General features: G+C 36.3%; 1 protein-coding gene across 4 annotated transcripts in view; it reads right to left on the reverse strand.

The window, feature by feature from the left end:
* BBS9 (Bardet-Biedl syndrome 9) overlaps nucleotides 1–16,433 on the reverse strand; it is a 478,678-nt gene that overhangs the window by 226,525 nt on the left and 235,720 nt on the right. For all 4 annotated transcript variants that reach the window (XR_011566256.1, XM_070787856.1, XM_019958787.2 and 1 more), the window contains 2 exons: nucleotides 15,656–15,751; nucleotides 1,854–2,026 (listed from right to left, as the gene is read on the reverse strand). Coding sequence is in view for 3 of the 4 variants with exons in the window: in XM_070787856.1 (XP_070643957.1) it covers nucleotides 1,854–2,026; nucleotides 15,656–15,751 (269 nt within the window). In the remaining variant the exon portion in view is untranslated. The remainder of the gene's footprint in view (nucleotides 1–1,853; nucleotides 2,027–15,655; nucleotides 15,752–16,433) is intronic.

Below are 16,433 nucleotides of genomic sequence, written 5' to 3' on the forward strand. Positions count from 1 at the left end.
ATAAAAAATATATCTTCAGTATTGAGACATCAGCCAGGTGTCTGCATGTGTAACAAAATAGCAGTGATTGAAATGTTTTCACATATCAGAATTTCGACACTTAACAATTATGTATGTATCTTAGTGCCAAGTAATGTTCTAGGCACTAGGAATTACAACAATGAATAAAACAGACAAAAATTCTGTTTTCATGGAGCTTATGCTAAAGGACACTTGGAGTCCAAAAGCCACCTTTATTTAAAGTTGAAAGTTGTATTTAAAAAAAAAAAAAAAAGGTAGAGAGTGGGGCCAGAGAGTAAAGGAAGTATAAGCATGCACTTTTTAACTTGTTTAACAAGTAAAAGTGTATATAGTTGAACATATTCCCTAAGTCCCTCCCCAGAAATGTCCGTGATGTAGAAACTGCAAGGATTAACTAGCCAGCAAATATACAGACAGGAGGGATGTGGACTATATGTCAAATATAGTCAATTAGAAACTAATGTTTTTGATTTTAAATGTTACAAATATTTAATCAGTATAGTCTTTCTACGAACTCTCTTCTGTAAGTCACTGAACCTCAGTTTCGCATAGTTAGGCAGGAATTTCTTCAGATATATCCTAGAGAATTGCAAAGGTTCTCAATACTTAGAGTATCTAAATATTATTTCCCAAACTATTGACTTTTGGTGCCACAATTTGGTCAAAGTATACTATCCTATACAATATTATCAGCATAGGTGACAGAAAACCCAAATTAATTTATTTGATAATGTTGTATTATCTGCAATTGGACTGTATTCACTGAAAATTTCCCTTTATGTTGACACTGTATTCAAAGAAGTCTTTATTTATAGGTTAAAGTCAACTGTCTTAGAATGTTCAAGGAACTGAATATTAAGTAGAATGTTCAAGTGACTGACAATTTACATATTCTCTCTCTCTTCCTCTCTCTCTACAATACACACATACACGCTTGCACACACACACGTTTACAGAGATGCAAAAACCTATGGATTCCTTAAAAAGTAGCCACTCTAGGAAACCAATGCTTCCTAAATAATTTTCAATATCTTTCTGAAATTCCTCTGGGTAATTCCCTACAGGATCTACTTACAGGCAAATAAGTAAGTAAAGCTTGGTGAATTCTTTTTTTAAACACATGGGACTTAAAACAATGACTGTCATTGTTTAACTGTTTTCACAAAAACATTAATCTTGACTATTTCCAAATATCAAATCAGTTTTCAAAGGATAAAGATTTGACACTCTGAAGATACTCAAGAAAATCTAACACAGGCTCTGAAGATAATTCCAAAGAAGAAGTGCAAACATATCCAGGCAACAAGGTCACTGGCAAATCTCACTGATCTAGACATTTAATCCTTCAGCATTTACCAAGCACCCATTCTGCCAGATACTCGAGAATATTTTATGTGATTAACCCTTATTCAGATGCAGAAGTTCTGGTGTGCTTGTTAAAAATGAAAAGGAAAAATCACTTTACTTTATAATCACACCTCATTTATGGCCTGCTAGAATTAGTTAGCCAAATGGCTGCCGATAAGCTCAAATAGTTTTAGCACTGGGTTATTGGGGTCAAAGGTTAAACCCCCATGTGGGAGACTTAAACCAGCTCTGTTCTGAGGCCAGACCACATGCTTAGCTCCAGGCAGCCACTCTGTAAAAGTCTGCAATTGATCACAAATTGGGCAAGAGGGCAGGAAAAGATTCACAACCCCACCACCCACATAAGAATAACAACTTGGCGTACTGCCTAATGGCATGTATACTAGAATTCTTACCTCTACAGGATCCCCTTCTCTTTCATACACTGAAAAACTACAGATGATATGGGTTATGATCATACACACCTCAAAATGATGATCAATCAACTCAAAATATTCTTCAAGGGGCACCGATCCAGAAAAAGAACATGTGAAATCCTTGATTCCCTGTTTTTCAAAATATTCTTGAAGGCGGATGATAAGCTCATTTGTTATAAGCCAAAGATCCTCAAATTGTTCACTCTGAATGCGGTATCGTTCTAAAGAGAAAAGCAATTAAGCAAAAGGCTTATTAACACAATTACTAGCTGAAATAATGTATTGCTGTTGTTCAGTCGCTGAGTTGTGTCTGACTCTGTGCGATCCCGTGGACTGCAGCACACCAAACTCCCCAGTCCTTCGCTACTTCCCAGAGTTTGCTCAAATTCATGCCATCAAGTCAGTGATGCCATGAATTATCACTAAATCCGACATGAACACCAAAATGAAAAGGACAAAGATTTCATTTTGGGAATATAGATATAATTTCTACTGGCTTAATAAAAATAATTTTATGACCTTATTGTGATTTTCTGCATCAATAACTTAACATTTTCAAATTTCACTCCGAAGGTATGTGATCACAGTGCCAAGCTGCAGAGTATGGTCCTTTCAACTATTTATCTTATGATAGGTTTCAGTATAGTAAAAACACACAATTTGGATCCTTCCAAAAAAAAACTTTACTCAAAAAGTAAGAAAACAAAGAAAGAAAACAAAAAAGGTAAGAAAACAGCCATTGCAAAAGTATACCTGGTATCATTATATGTTTCAGAAAATTGATATGAAATAAAATTTATTCTACAGCAAGCCCCACATCCTGGCCACAGCAGCCAGTTTAAACCCCTGTTATCATAATCAAAGCTTTCTATTTTTCTAGTAGTTCTTTCATTTGAAGAAAGATTTTGCAGTAAGACCCTTCCCCAAATATAAATCTTGGTTCCCTCCATTCCGAGAAACCACAGCTCATAGCCAAATTCTTGCCTCCTACCCTGATGATGCTGATGATGACAACAAAGATGACAGTGATGATGACAGCAGTGACAATAACTACATCTATGATAAGAGCAACTATTATATGTTGAGTACCAACTATGCATCGAGCACTAAAATTGTAACAACTCATTCTACAAAAAAAGAAAACCAGGCACAGAGAATCTCAGAGACTTGCCAAAGGTCACAAAGTAAATTAAATGTCAGAGCTAGAATTTATGATAAATATCATTCTTTCCAATTGTCTAAACTCTACCTATCCTTTAGGATTTGGCTTCAATCTCAACTACCCCAAGAAAACTTTATTTCTCTACCATCGATAGTAGCCTTGGGCTGCCCTGGTGACTCAGATGGTAAAGAATCTGCCTGCAATGCAGGAGACCAGGGTTCAACCTTTGAGACAGGAAGATTGCCTGGAAAAAGGAATGGCTACCCATTCTAGTATTCTTACCTAGAGAATTCCATGGACAGAGGAGCCTGGTGGGCTACAGTTGCAATGAGTTGGACATGACTGACTGACTAACATGTAGCAGCCTTATATGTACCAGGCACTATCTAAAGCACTTCACATTCACTCTCTTGCTTAAATCTCAATCACCCAATAGGGAAAATACTGTTATCCCCATTTTACAGAAGAATAAATCTATTAATCTATTAATCCAAAGATTATCTATCAGTCTTAACCACTTCACAATATTGCCTGTCTCTGAATTTATACAGAGAATGTCTACAGTTTACTGTTTACTTAACTGTGTACAACCATGTATTCTTATTTAACTTTCCATATAATCATATTTGGTCTCTTCAAAGAGACCATACACTTTTTGAGATCAAAGTCACCTATTCTATTGAACATCTATTATGTTTCATAAAGAAATAAATCTTGGGAGTATAAAAATTAACTCAGTCTTTTTGCTTAAAGAACCTAAGGTACTATGATACACGCATGTAAAATAGTTATTTATACTTCCCATGGTACTATAAATATATTACAACTTTAAATTGGTTTTTAACTTTGTCATCCTCAACCAGAATCCAAGAACATATCTGCTCTCATTCCCCAAGTCGACTCTTTTTAATTACATAAGGAATAAAATAAACTGAGTATTCCTGCCACAGAACATGCAGTCTATTCTCTGCTGTCATATCATTTGACATGATATGACATGAACCTTCATGTCATGAACCTTCCCCACACTCCCTTCACTCTAGTCTTATTCTGGATGTTGGCTTCTGCCCATGGTGCTGATCAGATGTCTTCTCATTTCTCCCCATCAAAGACAGTAGGGCCAAGGTCAGATATGACAACCTTTACCTTTCTTGGTAATTTTCACTGAAGGTTTAATGTTTTAGAAGAAAACTAGAGTACAATTATGGAGGGGTGTGAGTAGACACGTAGAAGGGAGAATGCTAATGACAAAGTATGCTAGTATTAGAATCCTCTAAATCTGGGGTCTTACCTAAGTCAAGCTTGGCATCCAACACAGAAAACCCAGACTGATATTTATTCATTCTTCTATTCATTTGTAGAAGTCAGTTCAAGATGCTGGAGATAAAATCATGAATAAAGCAAGAGCCTCTGCCTTCAAGAAGTTCACTATAGATCTTGAAAGACGGAGTGATGGGGGAAGAATGAACAAGGTTTCCACCATCACTGACTCAGGGGACTCAGGGATACCTTGCCACAGAAATATCAGAGCTTTCCCCAAGGGATATACAACTATTTTCAAGTATATGAAGGACTATTAAATAGCAGAAGAATTAGGCAATAACAAGGGAGCAGCAGCAAAGGGAAGAAGGCACAATAAGAACTGTTTAATAATTATAGGTATTAATAGACTTGGCTGCCCTGGGAAGTGTTTAAGGCTCTGAGCTCCTTGGTGATTGGTGCTTTCTTAAAAGTCTCCTTGGGAGTTGTAGAACTCAGTGAGGAAGAAGATAGGCCTCTGAAGTTACAGACCAATCTGTCCCTCCCTGCATCCTAAGACACATATTGGGCAGCTCAGTGCTGCCTCCAGGTCTCAGCCATTTGTCCCTCTTAGGTAGAAAGGTAGCTTCTGGCTCAGGGCCGGCTCAGGACCTTGTCTTTCTCTATGTCTTCCCATCTTGGGTCAAGTGTCTGCTCCAGCCCAGAGCCCCCATCCAGGCCTGGGGAATTCCCTTGGCCTTCTAGAAGACAACACTGAGCTGAGCCAGTTACATCTCCTTTTACAGCTTTGTGATCTCCACAAACACAAACTTTATATTCTGCTGCACACTCTTTGCTGGACGTAGCAGATGTAGGTGATGAAGTTCCATGCTGCAGGGATGCAGGCCTGAGAGAAGAGACGGTGAAATGTAGTCATGACTATTGGAGCAACAGAGGTGAATATGATAGCAGGAGTGGGCGCATACGCTGGCACTGCCACACTTGACTGTGGCTACCCTCCCTGTGAGCAGCATCTGCAAAGCCACAGACTGGATGGTGAGTGAGTTGTCCTCCAGAGTGGCCTGTGCCAACACCAGGAGAGGTGTGTCCATTCGACTGTAATTTTTTGATACAAATGTGTCACAACTTAAAAATCTTAAAAGAAATGCACTAAACATTTCTATCAAAGGTTAGTTTTATTAGTTAAATTATATTTAAAAGTAAAACATTTTATTAGCATTTACAGCTGGAGGAAATGTGGAGAGGACTCTTAGCTAAATGCCAACAAGTACCTCCAAGTTCAGCTGTCCTGGGGCTGAAATGATGATGGGGAAAGACAGATCCAATTGACACCTATCCTGATGCCTCCTAGGAACTGCTGGATTCAGTTCCCATTCACAGCTTACAGTGGGCATGGGTGTTTCATTAAGGAGAGCAGGGGATGTTGTGAGCAAGCCAAGAAAGGCAGTGGGCCCAAAAGCTTCCCCAGGAGAGACAAAGTATCTTATTTCTGCTGCCCACAGCTGGAGCTCCTTCCTCACTCTTGGAAGACAACAAACCCCTAATCTGACAAAATGAAATGCAGGCAAGTCTAAACATTTCTCTTTATCTTTCATCAAGATTTGAATTATCTGAACAGAGGCTGATGAACTCTCTAGGAGACACAGCTCAATCCCCCATACTGGGCAAAGACTTCCACTTTCTAAAGTAACAGAGAAAAGTCTTGGACAGTAGATTCAAAAGGCAAGGGACAAATGAAAGAAATGAAACACAATTCCCTTTACAAAGTAGCCATAAAGCAAGACAATCTTTATCTTGATAGTCTTAAAAAGATTCTAAGTAACTCTGCACCTACTCATTCAATTCAAAAGGTATTAAGCAGTGAGTACTGGGGAAACAATGGGGAACAACACATACTGGTCCTGGCCTTCATCCTAGTGAGAAGGGTAGAAAATAAGCAAATAAATAACAAATAATTACAAGTTATGAAAGGACTATGATGCGGATAAAAAGGGTGCTATGATAAAGACTAATGGTAAAACAGTCTTTTTATTATTTCATAAAACACAGCAGCTAAATAATACTAGCCGCTAAAATTTACCTAGCACTTACAGTGTACCAGGAAATTGCTTCATGCTTTTTAGGAATTATCTCATTTGATTCTTATATAGTATAATTGCACTATTTTACTTCCATTTCTGTAGATGGGAAAAACAGGCACAGCAATTTTTTCAAAGTCATTCAAATGAAAGCTAAACCAGAGCAGGGATTTAAATTATTAATCTAATTCTAGACTTCATACTCCTAATCATTTTGTGCATAAAGCTTGGAGCTTAAGATGGAAAGAACAGCCCAGGTAGAGGGAATGGCAAGTTCAAAGACTTTATGGGAGAAAAAGTCAGAGATGTACCAAGAACTGAGAGAAGGTCATAGTAAGGAAAAGTGCCCAAAGATGAAGTTCAGGCCAGGCCAGAACATACAGGGAGACCTATAAGGGTTAGTAAAAGTTTTGATATTATTATCAACACAAAAGATTTTAAGCTGGAGAGAGGCATGATAAAATTTGTAATTGTTTGTTTCTTTGTTTTTATTATAAAAGCTGCCAGGTAGAAAAGGAATTGAAAAGGGATAAAAATAGACTCATAGTTAAGGACATTATAACCATGATCCAACATAGTGGTGCCATATATAAGCAATTAAGGGTATCACATTATGAAGGAAATCTCCAGTTGCTCAGCTCTTATCCCTAAGCAAAACTTAAAATGTAGTAAATTTTTAAATCTATGACTTTAGTACAAATAAATCATCCAACCATCAATTTCTTCATCCACACAAAGGGGAAAATAAAGCATAGCTCACAAGGCCAGTATGAAGATCAACTATAACGTTATATGGAAAAGATTTACACAAGTGTAATTTATCTTTGTATTATTATTTTTTTGGCCGCAATACACGTAAGATCTTAGTTTCCCACCAGGGATAAAACCCACACCCCTTGCACTGGAAGTGCAGAGTCTTAACCATTGAATCACCAGAAAAGTACCTATATTTTAAAATTTAGATCAAGAAAAATTAGATATTCAAAATATACTGGTTGAAAAAATTAAAATTTTGATACAAAAAGTATAGAATAAAACAAGTTAAAAAATCTACAGCTCACTGGAAAACTTAAATATAAATAAAATTCTCTATTTCATTTGCTAGCAATGGCAACCCACTCCAGTGTTCTTGCCAGGAGAATCCCAGGGACGGGGAAGCCTGGTGGGCTGCCATCTATGGGGTCGCACAGAGTCGGACACGACTGAAGCGACTTAGCAGCAGCAGCAGCAGAACACCTGTGTAACCCCAAAATGCATATGTTTAGTCCTGATATCCACTGTGATGATATCTGGAGATGGGGCCTTGGGGAGGAGATTATGTCATGGGGAAGGAGTCCTCATGAATGGGATTAGCACTGTTATAAAAAAGAGACCTCAGCATCACTCTTACCCCTTCTGCCACACGACACACTGCAAAGCCAGACATCTGTGAACCAGGAAGCAGGTCCTCACCAGAAACCAAACCTACGAGTGCCCTGATCTTGGACTTCCTAGCCTCCAAAACTATTAGAAATAAAATTCTGTTATGTAAAAGCCACCCAGTCTATGGACTAAGATAGTACCCAAATGGACTAAGATAGTACTCTGCTGTGAATACATGAATATCATTAAACAAGAAAAATGTAAAATTCATAATAATAAACATTTAAATAGGTCTGATATTTTCTGTAACTTTCAAATTCGGGCTTTAATTATTTTCTTATTCATCAGCATATACAGGGGGAAAAAATGTGTCAAAATGTTAAAAATTACCATGAGGCTGGGGGATTTAAAAATATAAACATGGTATCTGCAAGTTGAATTTTTTCAGATTACCAAAAATCAACAAGAATCAAAGAGTCAAAGATTTATAAGGCATTATTTTGACTATTAAGCATTTTCTTGGTACTAGTACTCCAAGATATTTAACATTGCCCAGGAGATTTTTCCAGAGTATACATTTCATGGAAAGGAGAAATGAAAATTTCTATTTACAATATAGCATGAAAGAAAAGAGTTGTATTCTAAAATACATCCTTACAATATTGGTAATTAAATAGCTTCCAAAATGAACATTCAATTAATTTTTTTATCTCTTTTCCTTTGCATCTTGCAACAGCAGCTCAGTGGAAATAACTATTTCAGCTTCCAAATGAAATAAATTTAAAGGATTGGAATCCAGTCAATTGCCATTTCACCCTACTACAAATGGAGAAAATAATATATTTAACTAAGCAGGGCACAAAAATGCATAACGTCAGTCTCAATTCATGTCAGAACATCTGAAGTTCATCAATATAAATAATGTTTGCATTCACATCATAAACAAAGCATCAATATAGTTTATGCTATCCTGGAAATTTTAAAATGTGAAATGGAAAAGCAGATGAATGCTTTTTAAATCAAAAGTTGGAAGAAATAATATAAATAATATCAGTAGATATTAGTGTAATATTCTAAATATACAACCTCTTCAATATTAATACAAACTGTGGATGGTTTCTCTAAATTTAATTTTCAAAAGGCTTTTTTCTAAGTGTATTTATATAATATTCCCATTGTCCCTCAATAATACTGCTAAGAAATTCTAAGATAAATAGTAATACAATATTATACTGATGAATCACTGTACACATTAAAGCAATGACAGCAGCAGGAGGTGCATATCAGGTGAGTTTAGATTTTCTCATGACCTGCGTGTGTGCTAAGTTGCTTCAGTCATGTCTGACTCTCTGAGACCTTATGACCTTTATCCCTCCAGGCTTCTCTGTCCATGGGATTCTCCAGGCAAGAATACTGTAGTGGGTTGCCATGCCCACCTCCAGGGAATCTTCCTGACACAGGGATCGAACCTTGTCTCAGGCATCTCCTGCATTGGCAGGAAGGCTCTTTAGCACTAGTGCCATCTGGGGAGGCTTTATCATAACACTTGTCCTTAAATTTGGAGGCTTCATTAAAGGACTATCACAGAGTACCTACTCCGTGAAGTTTCAGATGCTTTTGAACTGTAGTATTGGAGAAGACTCTTGAGAGTCCCTTGGACTGCAAGGAGATCAAACCAGTCAACCCTAAAGGAAATCAATCCTGAATATTCATTAGAAGCACTGATGCTGAAGCTGAAGCTCCAACACTTTGGCCACCTAACGCAAAGAGCCAACTCATTGGAAAAGACTCTGATGCTGCGAAAGATTGATGGCAGGAGGAGAAGGGGATGACAGAGGACGGGATGGTTAGCTGGCATCACCGACTCAACAGACATGAGTTTGAGCAAGCCCCGGGAGATGGTGAAGGATAGGGAAGCCTGGGGTGCTGCAACCCATGGGGTCACAAAGAGTCGGACACGACTAAGCAACCGAACAATGCCAACAATAAAAATCCCACACTTTATCAAACATCTGAAGATAATTTCTCTTCTTTCTGGAATGCCCTCCACCTAAAAATCTCCTATTCATTCCAAAAGATCCTTCACAAATAAAATCACTTATGGAACCTCATTCTTTTGGAATCCAGCAGCAGCTAAAGTGTGCTTCTATAAGCACATCAGGTGTTGTATAATCAATTCACTACCTGTTTGTTTCTCCAATTAGTCCAGGAGCGCCACAAGAGTCATGAGATGTATTAGATATAAAGACCTCTGCTGAGTGAAAAATGAGCAAAGGTGCACAGTCCAGCCAGATGGAGTAGAGCAAAACTCTCACTTTCTTTCTTCTGAAGATATTTTGTTTAACACAGTTCAACATTATATATGCTTTCTTTTGACAGATGCAAAAAGAAAGCCTTTTTCAAGGCTCAACCCTTATTCACATACATGACTACAATCCTTTCATTATATCTGAAAGCAAAATAATCAAAATGGAAAAGCAAAGGACTTTTAAACTTGACCTGATTCAATTCAGTAACTCTTTCTAGCATGTTACACTCTTTCAGGATATTGAAATATTTAGCATTATTAGTTATCCTTTCCATATTCCAAAGGCCTACCTGAGGCAACATAAATTTGCTATTTGCAATTGCTTAGTGCTACTCATGACACTAAGAAGATATATTTACTCAGCTTTCATTGCTAATTACCAGTTTAACAGGGTATAGAAGTCTAAGTTGAAAATCATTTCTCTCAGATCTTAAGGAAAAATTTTCCATCATCCTCTAGGTTTCAAATTGGGAAAGGAGTACATGAAGGCTGTATATTGTCACCCTGTCAGACGCTTATTTAACTTACATGCAAAGTATATCATGCGAAAAGACAGGCTAGATGAGCCAAAGGCTGGAATCAAGATTGCCGGGATAAATATCAATAACCTCAGATACGCAGATGACACCACCCTTGCGGCAGAAAGTGAAGAGAAACTAAAGAGCCTCTTGATGAAAGTGAAAGAGGAGAGTAAAAAAGTTGGCTTGAAACTCAACATTCAAAAAAACTAAGGTCATGGCATCCTATCCCAGCACTTTATGGCAAATAGATGGGGATACAATGGAAAAAGTGAGAGACTTTATTTTCTTGGGCTCTAAAATCACTGCAGATTGTGACAGCAGCCATGAAATTAAAAGACACTTGTTCCTTGGAAGAAAAGCTATGACCAACCTAGACAGACAGCATATTAAAAAGCAGACACATTACTTTTCTAACAAAGGTCCATCTAGTCAAAGCTATGGTTGTTCCAGTAGTCATGTATGGATGTGAGAACTGGACCATAAAGAAAGCTGAGCACCAAAAAATTGATGTTTTTGAACTGCTGTGTTGGAGAAGACTCTTGAGAGTCCCTTGGACTGCAAGGAGATCAAACCAGTCAATCTTAAAGGAAATCAGTCTTGAATATTCATCAAAAGGACTGATGCTGAAGCTGAAGCTCCAATACTTTGTCCACCTGATGCAAAGAACTGACTTATTGGAAAAGACCCTGATGCTGAGAAAAACTGAAGGTGGGAGGAGGAGGAGACGAGAGAGGATGAGATGGTTGGATGGCATCACCGACTCGATGGACATGAGTTTGAGCAAGCTCTTGGAGTTGGTGATGGACAGGGAAGCCTGGTGTGCTGCAGCCCACGGGGTCGCAAAGAGTCAAACAAGACTAAGTGACTGAATTGAACTAAAATAGTATCTAATAATTTTGATGAAAAGTTAAATGGCTTCTTGATTAATTTACCTTGAGTTTTTATTTTTTCCTTTCTAATCTTTGGAGATATGCCCCTGATCCTTAGTGCTCTAAAATTTCACAATAATATGTTTATATGTATTTCTTTTTCTCATTCATTGTGCTAACATCAAACAGGCTCCTCCAATATCCACAACTGAGACATTTCATTTCCTAGAAATCTTTGTCTCCATTGGTTGTCTCTCCATCTTTACAACCCACTCCCCAAACATCACACCTTGTTTGATGAGCCTGTCATCAGAATCTGCAGTCTCTCTGAACTCTGACATCAACACCTCACTCGTTCTCTAACCACCAGCGTTTGTGCTTCTGGTTTACTTGCTCTATAATTTCCACTACTTCTTGAACCTAATCAAGATATGTGGTCTATTGAACTTGTTAATTTTTCACCATGTATCACTTTTCTCTGCTCTTTATTTCTCTCAGCTTAGATTTGGTAGTTCATTATTATAACCATTCTCATAAAAATATTTTATCTGCAATTCTGTTTCAAAATCCAAACCCTGACTTTAGTTGCTTGGATAACAAGAAACAAATCACTGCTGGGCAAAATTGTCTAAGGATGACTGGATTCACTTTAAAATTCAGGATCTCAGACTCTAATGGGAACTCATCATTGCTTATATTTCACAAGTTTGCTTTCTTATTCTCCCAGACACCAATGTCACACTTTTTTTTTTTTCAAATTTAGAGATCAGCAAAGCTCCCCTATCTTTTCATCAACAAATCTATAAAGTCTTCCTAGACCTACATCCTGTCACAGTAAACTTTCAACTCTCCTCACCCTCCAAGTTCTGTATCCCATCCCCTCTCTCCTTCTAAAGGACTTCATTGCTTTCTGATGCCCTTCTACTTCCTGATCATCAGCCTCTCCCACTAACTCATTTCAATTGATATTTAAACATGTTCTGAAAGTGAAAAGTCAAAGTGTTAGTTACTCAGTCGTGTCTGACTCTTTGTGACTCCATGGACGGTAGCCCACCAGGTTCTTCTTTCCATGGAGTTATCCAGGCAAGAATACTAACATGCTCTAATATTGCTTATTTCAAAACAAAACCCCACAACTCCTTTCAGCTATGTTTTACTTCGGAATTACTGAGTTTAATTGTCCAATTCTTACTGAAAATGCTAGTTACTAAAAACGTGTAGTGCTACTAATAGATACTCTAAATTTAACCTTGGACTAAGCTGCAGCTTAGACTGCACTGCTTTGGACTCAATATAGAATTACATTTAGTAAGCTGAGTTTTATCATTATTTTTAAAGCTCTATGAAATTTGTTATTCAAAGTAAATTACATAACAATTATAACTACAAAAATAAGCTATAGAGACATTATTGAAGAAGCTATTTTTGTGATATTCAGAAGAGAAATTTCATCCTGGACTCAGTATCAGGCTATGCATCTCCTAAACAACTGATTCGATTTGATCTTTAGAGCATTCTGAAAATTGGAACTAAAATGCTTTCCTTTTATTTCTAAGCTGCTAGTATCATATCAATTGTATGTTAGTCTTATTCTTCAATCTTCAGTAATTTTAAAACATATTTTAAACACTTTAAGAAACAAGTGGAACAAGGCAACGTACAAATAGATATAGTAAAGAAAAAGATAAAAGTAGATACATAAGAAAGATCAAGAAAAGCATCGAGACAAAAGGAACAGGAAGGAAGAGAGAGAGTAAGGTGGTAGTGTTTGCTGTGGGAAGTAATAAATAACAGTGTGCATCTTGATCTTAAGAAAGTGGCATGGCAGGAATATATAATTATAGACAACAGCATATTTCTTCTGAAATATCACTGTACTGAATCAGTCTAAATAACTGACTTCCATGTGGAAATATTTTATAATTCTGATTATAAAAATATTTCTCATAAAATGTGACCCATTTGTTATTTTTAACAACTTTATAGAAGTATCATTGATATATAAAAAATACACATGTTTGATATTTACAATTTGATGAATTTGGCCTCATGCATACGTGTAAAGCTATTACTATCTTCAAGGTAATGTACATATCCATTACCAGTGTTATTTTCAATTTAGGTCTGTGGAAATCATTTTCAGTTTCGCTACTGTATTCTTCCTAAATATTTTTATCTTTAAAGCTTTGCAGTTTATTTTTCAGAATTCATACAATAAACTCTAATTACATTGAATCTTTACTCTACTTTCTGAAGTAAAAACCCTATTCAGCTCCACAGAGAATGCGGCTGCATACCTGAGACAATGAGTTGCATGCGCTTGTCTGCTCTGGCTGATCTATGCCAAATTAAACTAAAATTACCACAGAGTACACTTCAAGATCAGCTGATTATCAAGCAGGTTTTAAAATGCACATAAAATACTATCCAAGATCTAGTGACAACTATATATGATACATGTAGCATTTGACTGATTGATAGAGAAAAAATACTAAGTTCTCTCCATTTGTTGAGTTTTTCTATCCATCCAGATTTTGAGATGAAAGACTGCATGCCTTTCATAAAAAAGAAAAATGTCAAACACATATTGGATACAAATTACTTCATTCCTTCTTTGGGGATGAACACTCTTACAGAGCAGTACGGAGCACCAACATCTGCCTCAACCCCAGAAAATTGTACTTTCTTCATATCTTTCGCCTTTCATCTCCCAAGGGCTTTCTCTAGGTAGAATTCTGGGCATCACTGAAGCCAAAAAAACCATCAGAGAATTGTAATGGCTACTTTTCAGGTTTCAGTTTGCAGTTCATTTGGTTCTTTATTTAAATAGTCCAATTCCATTATGTAGTCTGTCTGCCCACACTGTGGCTTTGTCAAGGCATTCATAGTCATATATTAAGAAAACATGAATAAATCAATTATAGACATGGACATTTGGTGAAATTTAGGTAATGATAAAGTAATTATAAGCAAAAACAATGTTCTAAGAGTTATTTCATCTGAAAAGGAATAAATACAATGCATTAGGATATAAATATCCCCATTTGCACAAAGAATATGCCTTTTTAAAATAGTCTCAGTTGCAGATTCATCATACAGCATCATCAACTGGAATCAAACAGATGTGTACAATTTCCCAAAGAAATGTTGGCAACAGCTTTTTTAGTTTAACCAAAGAGAACAGTTTAATCAAAAGAAATGTAAGAAAATGATTCCATTATCTAACTGAAGACTAAAACTAATCAAAACAAATTGATGCCAATGTAAAGAAGACGACAATCATAACCAATCACAAAAAAGACCATGAAAAGTATAGCATTCTCTCATTCTTCTCAGAACTGTCTTTGATTTGTGTGTCTTATTCTTTCATTTTTAGTTGTTTCCAAGTCTATTTCACTAGTCACCAACCTACACATTCCAGAAGGTGCTATGACAGAGACATCATTATAGTTTCTAAAATAAGAATGTGTATATGTTCCTGCTGTTGACATCTTTATTTTTCAAAAACAGTATATCCTCATTTTACTATATTTTCTAATTATAAAAAAAAAAATTAAAACTGCAAATGCATAAAGTAGAAAGTGAAAATTCATTGTACAAATGGCAGACAAACTGGAGTGTACTCAGCCAGACTTTATATATATATGAATGAATGAATACATATATATATATATATATGTATTCATTTCCCCTGATATCCTTAGTGTACCTAAAATTTGTTTAAAACTTCCTCTCTTAATAATTTATTTCCAAGAAAAGGTATAAAACCCAGTGAGCTTAGTAGCTTCCTTATCTACATACACAGAAATCAGTTGTACATTGAGTAGTTTCAACAATTATTCTCATATGAAGCAAACAAATCAATAAAGCAAATATTTATCTGAAATTCAAACTTGATTGTACAATTAGCACTTTTCATTCTATTGAGATTAATCTCAACAAAAGTTATTCACTTTCATCTTTGCCAATGTCCAAAAGGAGGCTATAAGAATATGTACACACAAAAAATTTAACTCCAATTTCTAGTAACTCCTACAATCTAGTTTACCATACACCTATCTCAGAAACATTTTTCAGTTCTTTAAATTCCTCTCTCAAACCCTCCTCATCCCCCAAACCAAAGTTATGTATCTCTAATAAAACAGGACCCTATCTTCATGACTAATATAATGGCTCTTAGTTTTCAATATCTAACATCACCTTTATAGAAATCCTTGATGTGGCAATGATCTGTAATGTAGTGTTCTTAATAGAAGTTTTCAAAAGCAATAATATCATGGCTTTACTTACGAGAGGTTTTGGAAGCAAGAAGCGTAACTTGGGACCCTCCTAAGAAGCGAAAACCCATTACATTCACCTGATCGTCTTCTGACTGCTTGGCAAAGCCTACAAAGAAAAGAAAAAACATCACCTTACAAAGACACAAGGCAAACACTTAATATTTAAAATAGGAAGCTTAGTTGATGATGAGTACTTTTTACGGCACTAGTGAAGTCTGAAGTCCGTGTGTGGACTATATTAACTTCCACAGTTGCTTCCAATTGTTAAAATTTCTACCTCATAAGAACATGCTAAAATCATTTCATTTCCTTTCTTCTACTAGTTCATTCTAGGTCTGAGGCAGGAAATGCACAAGACGAACCTAGAATATCTGTCACACCAGAAAAAAGCTATCAGGGACTAGAGAGCTATATGAAAAGGACGTAAGAGCCATCTTAAAGAGACTACCACTGGCCAGAGATGAAAATATTTGAGTATCAAAAAAGATAATAATTGCAATGGAGTAAAACACATCAAATATATTTAAAAGCATGTGTTGATATTTACACTAAAAACAAAAGAGAAAAGCCAAATGCTCACTACTGAAGAATTCTAGAGAATCAACTGAGCATTTTAAAAATCACTAACAAAAAAAAAAAATAAAAATCACTAACAAAGGCAAGGAATCAAGTACTTACCCTAATGACCCTACTGAACTGTACCACATAAGCAATGGTAAATAAGGCAAACATTCTTTGTACGTAAATACACCAGCTAAAAAATTGAAGAAAGCCTGAAAGCCATCATT

Source organism: Bos indicus, chromosome 4 (assembly GCF_029378745.1).
Source record: "Bos indicus isolate NIAB-ARS_2022 breed Sahiwal x Tharparkar chromosome 4, NIAB-ARS_B.indTharparkar_mat_pri_1.0, whole genome shotgun sequence".
Lineage (NCBI taxonomy): Eukaryota > Metazoa > Chordata > Mammalia > Artiodactyla > Bovidae > Bos > Bos indicus.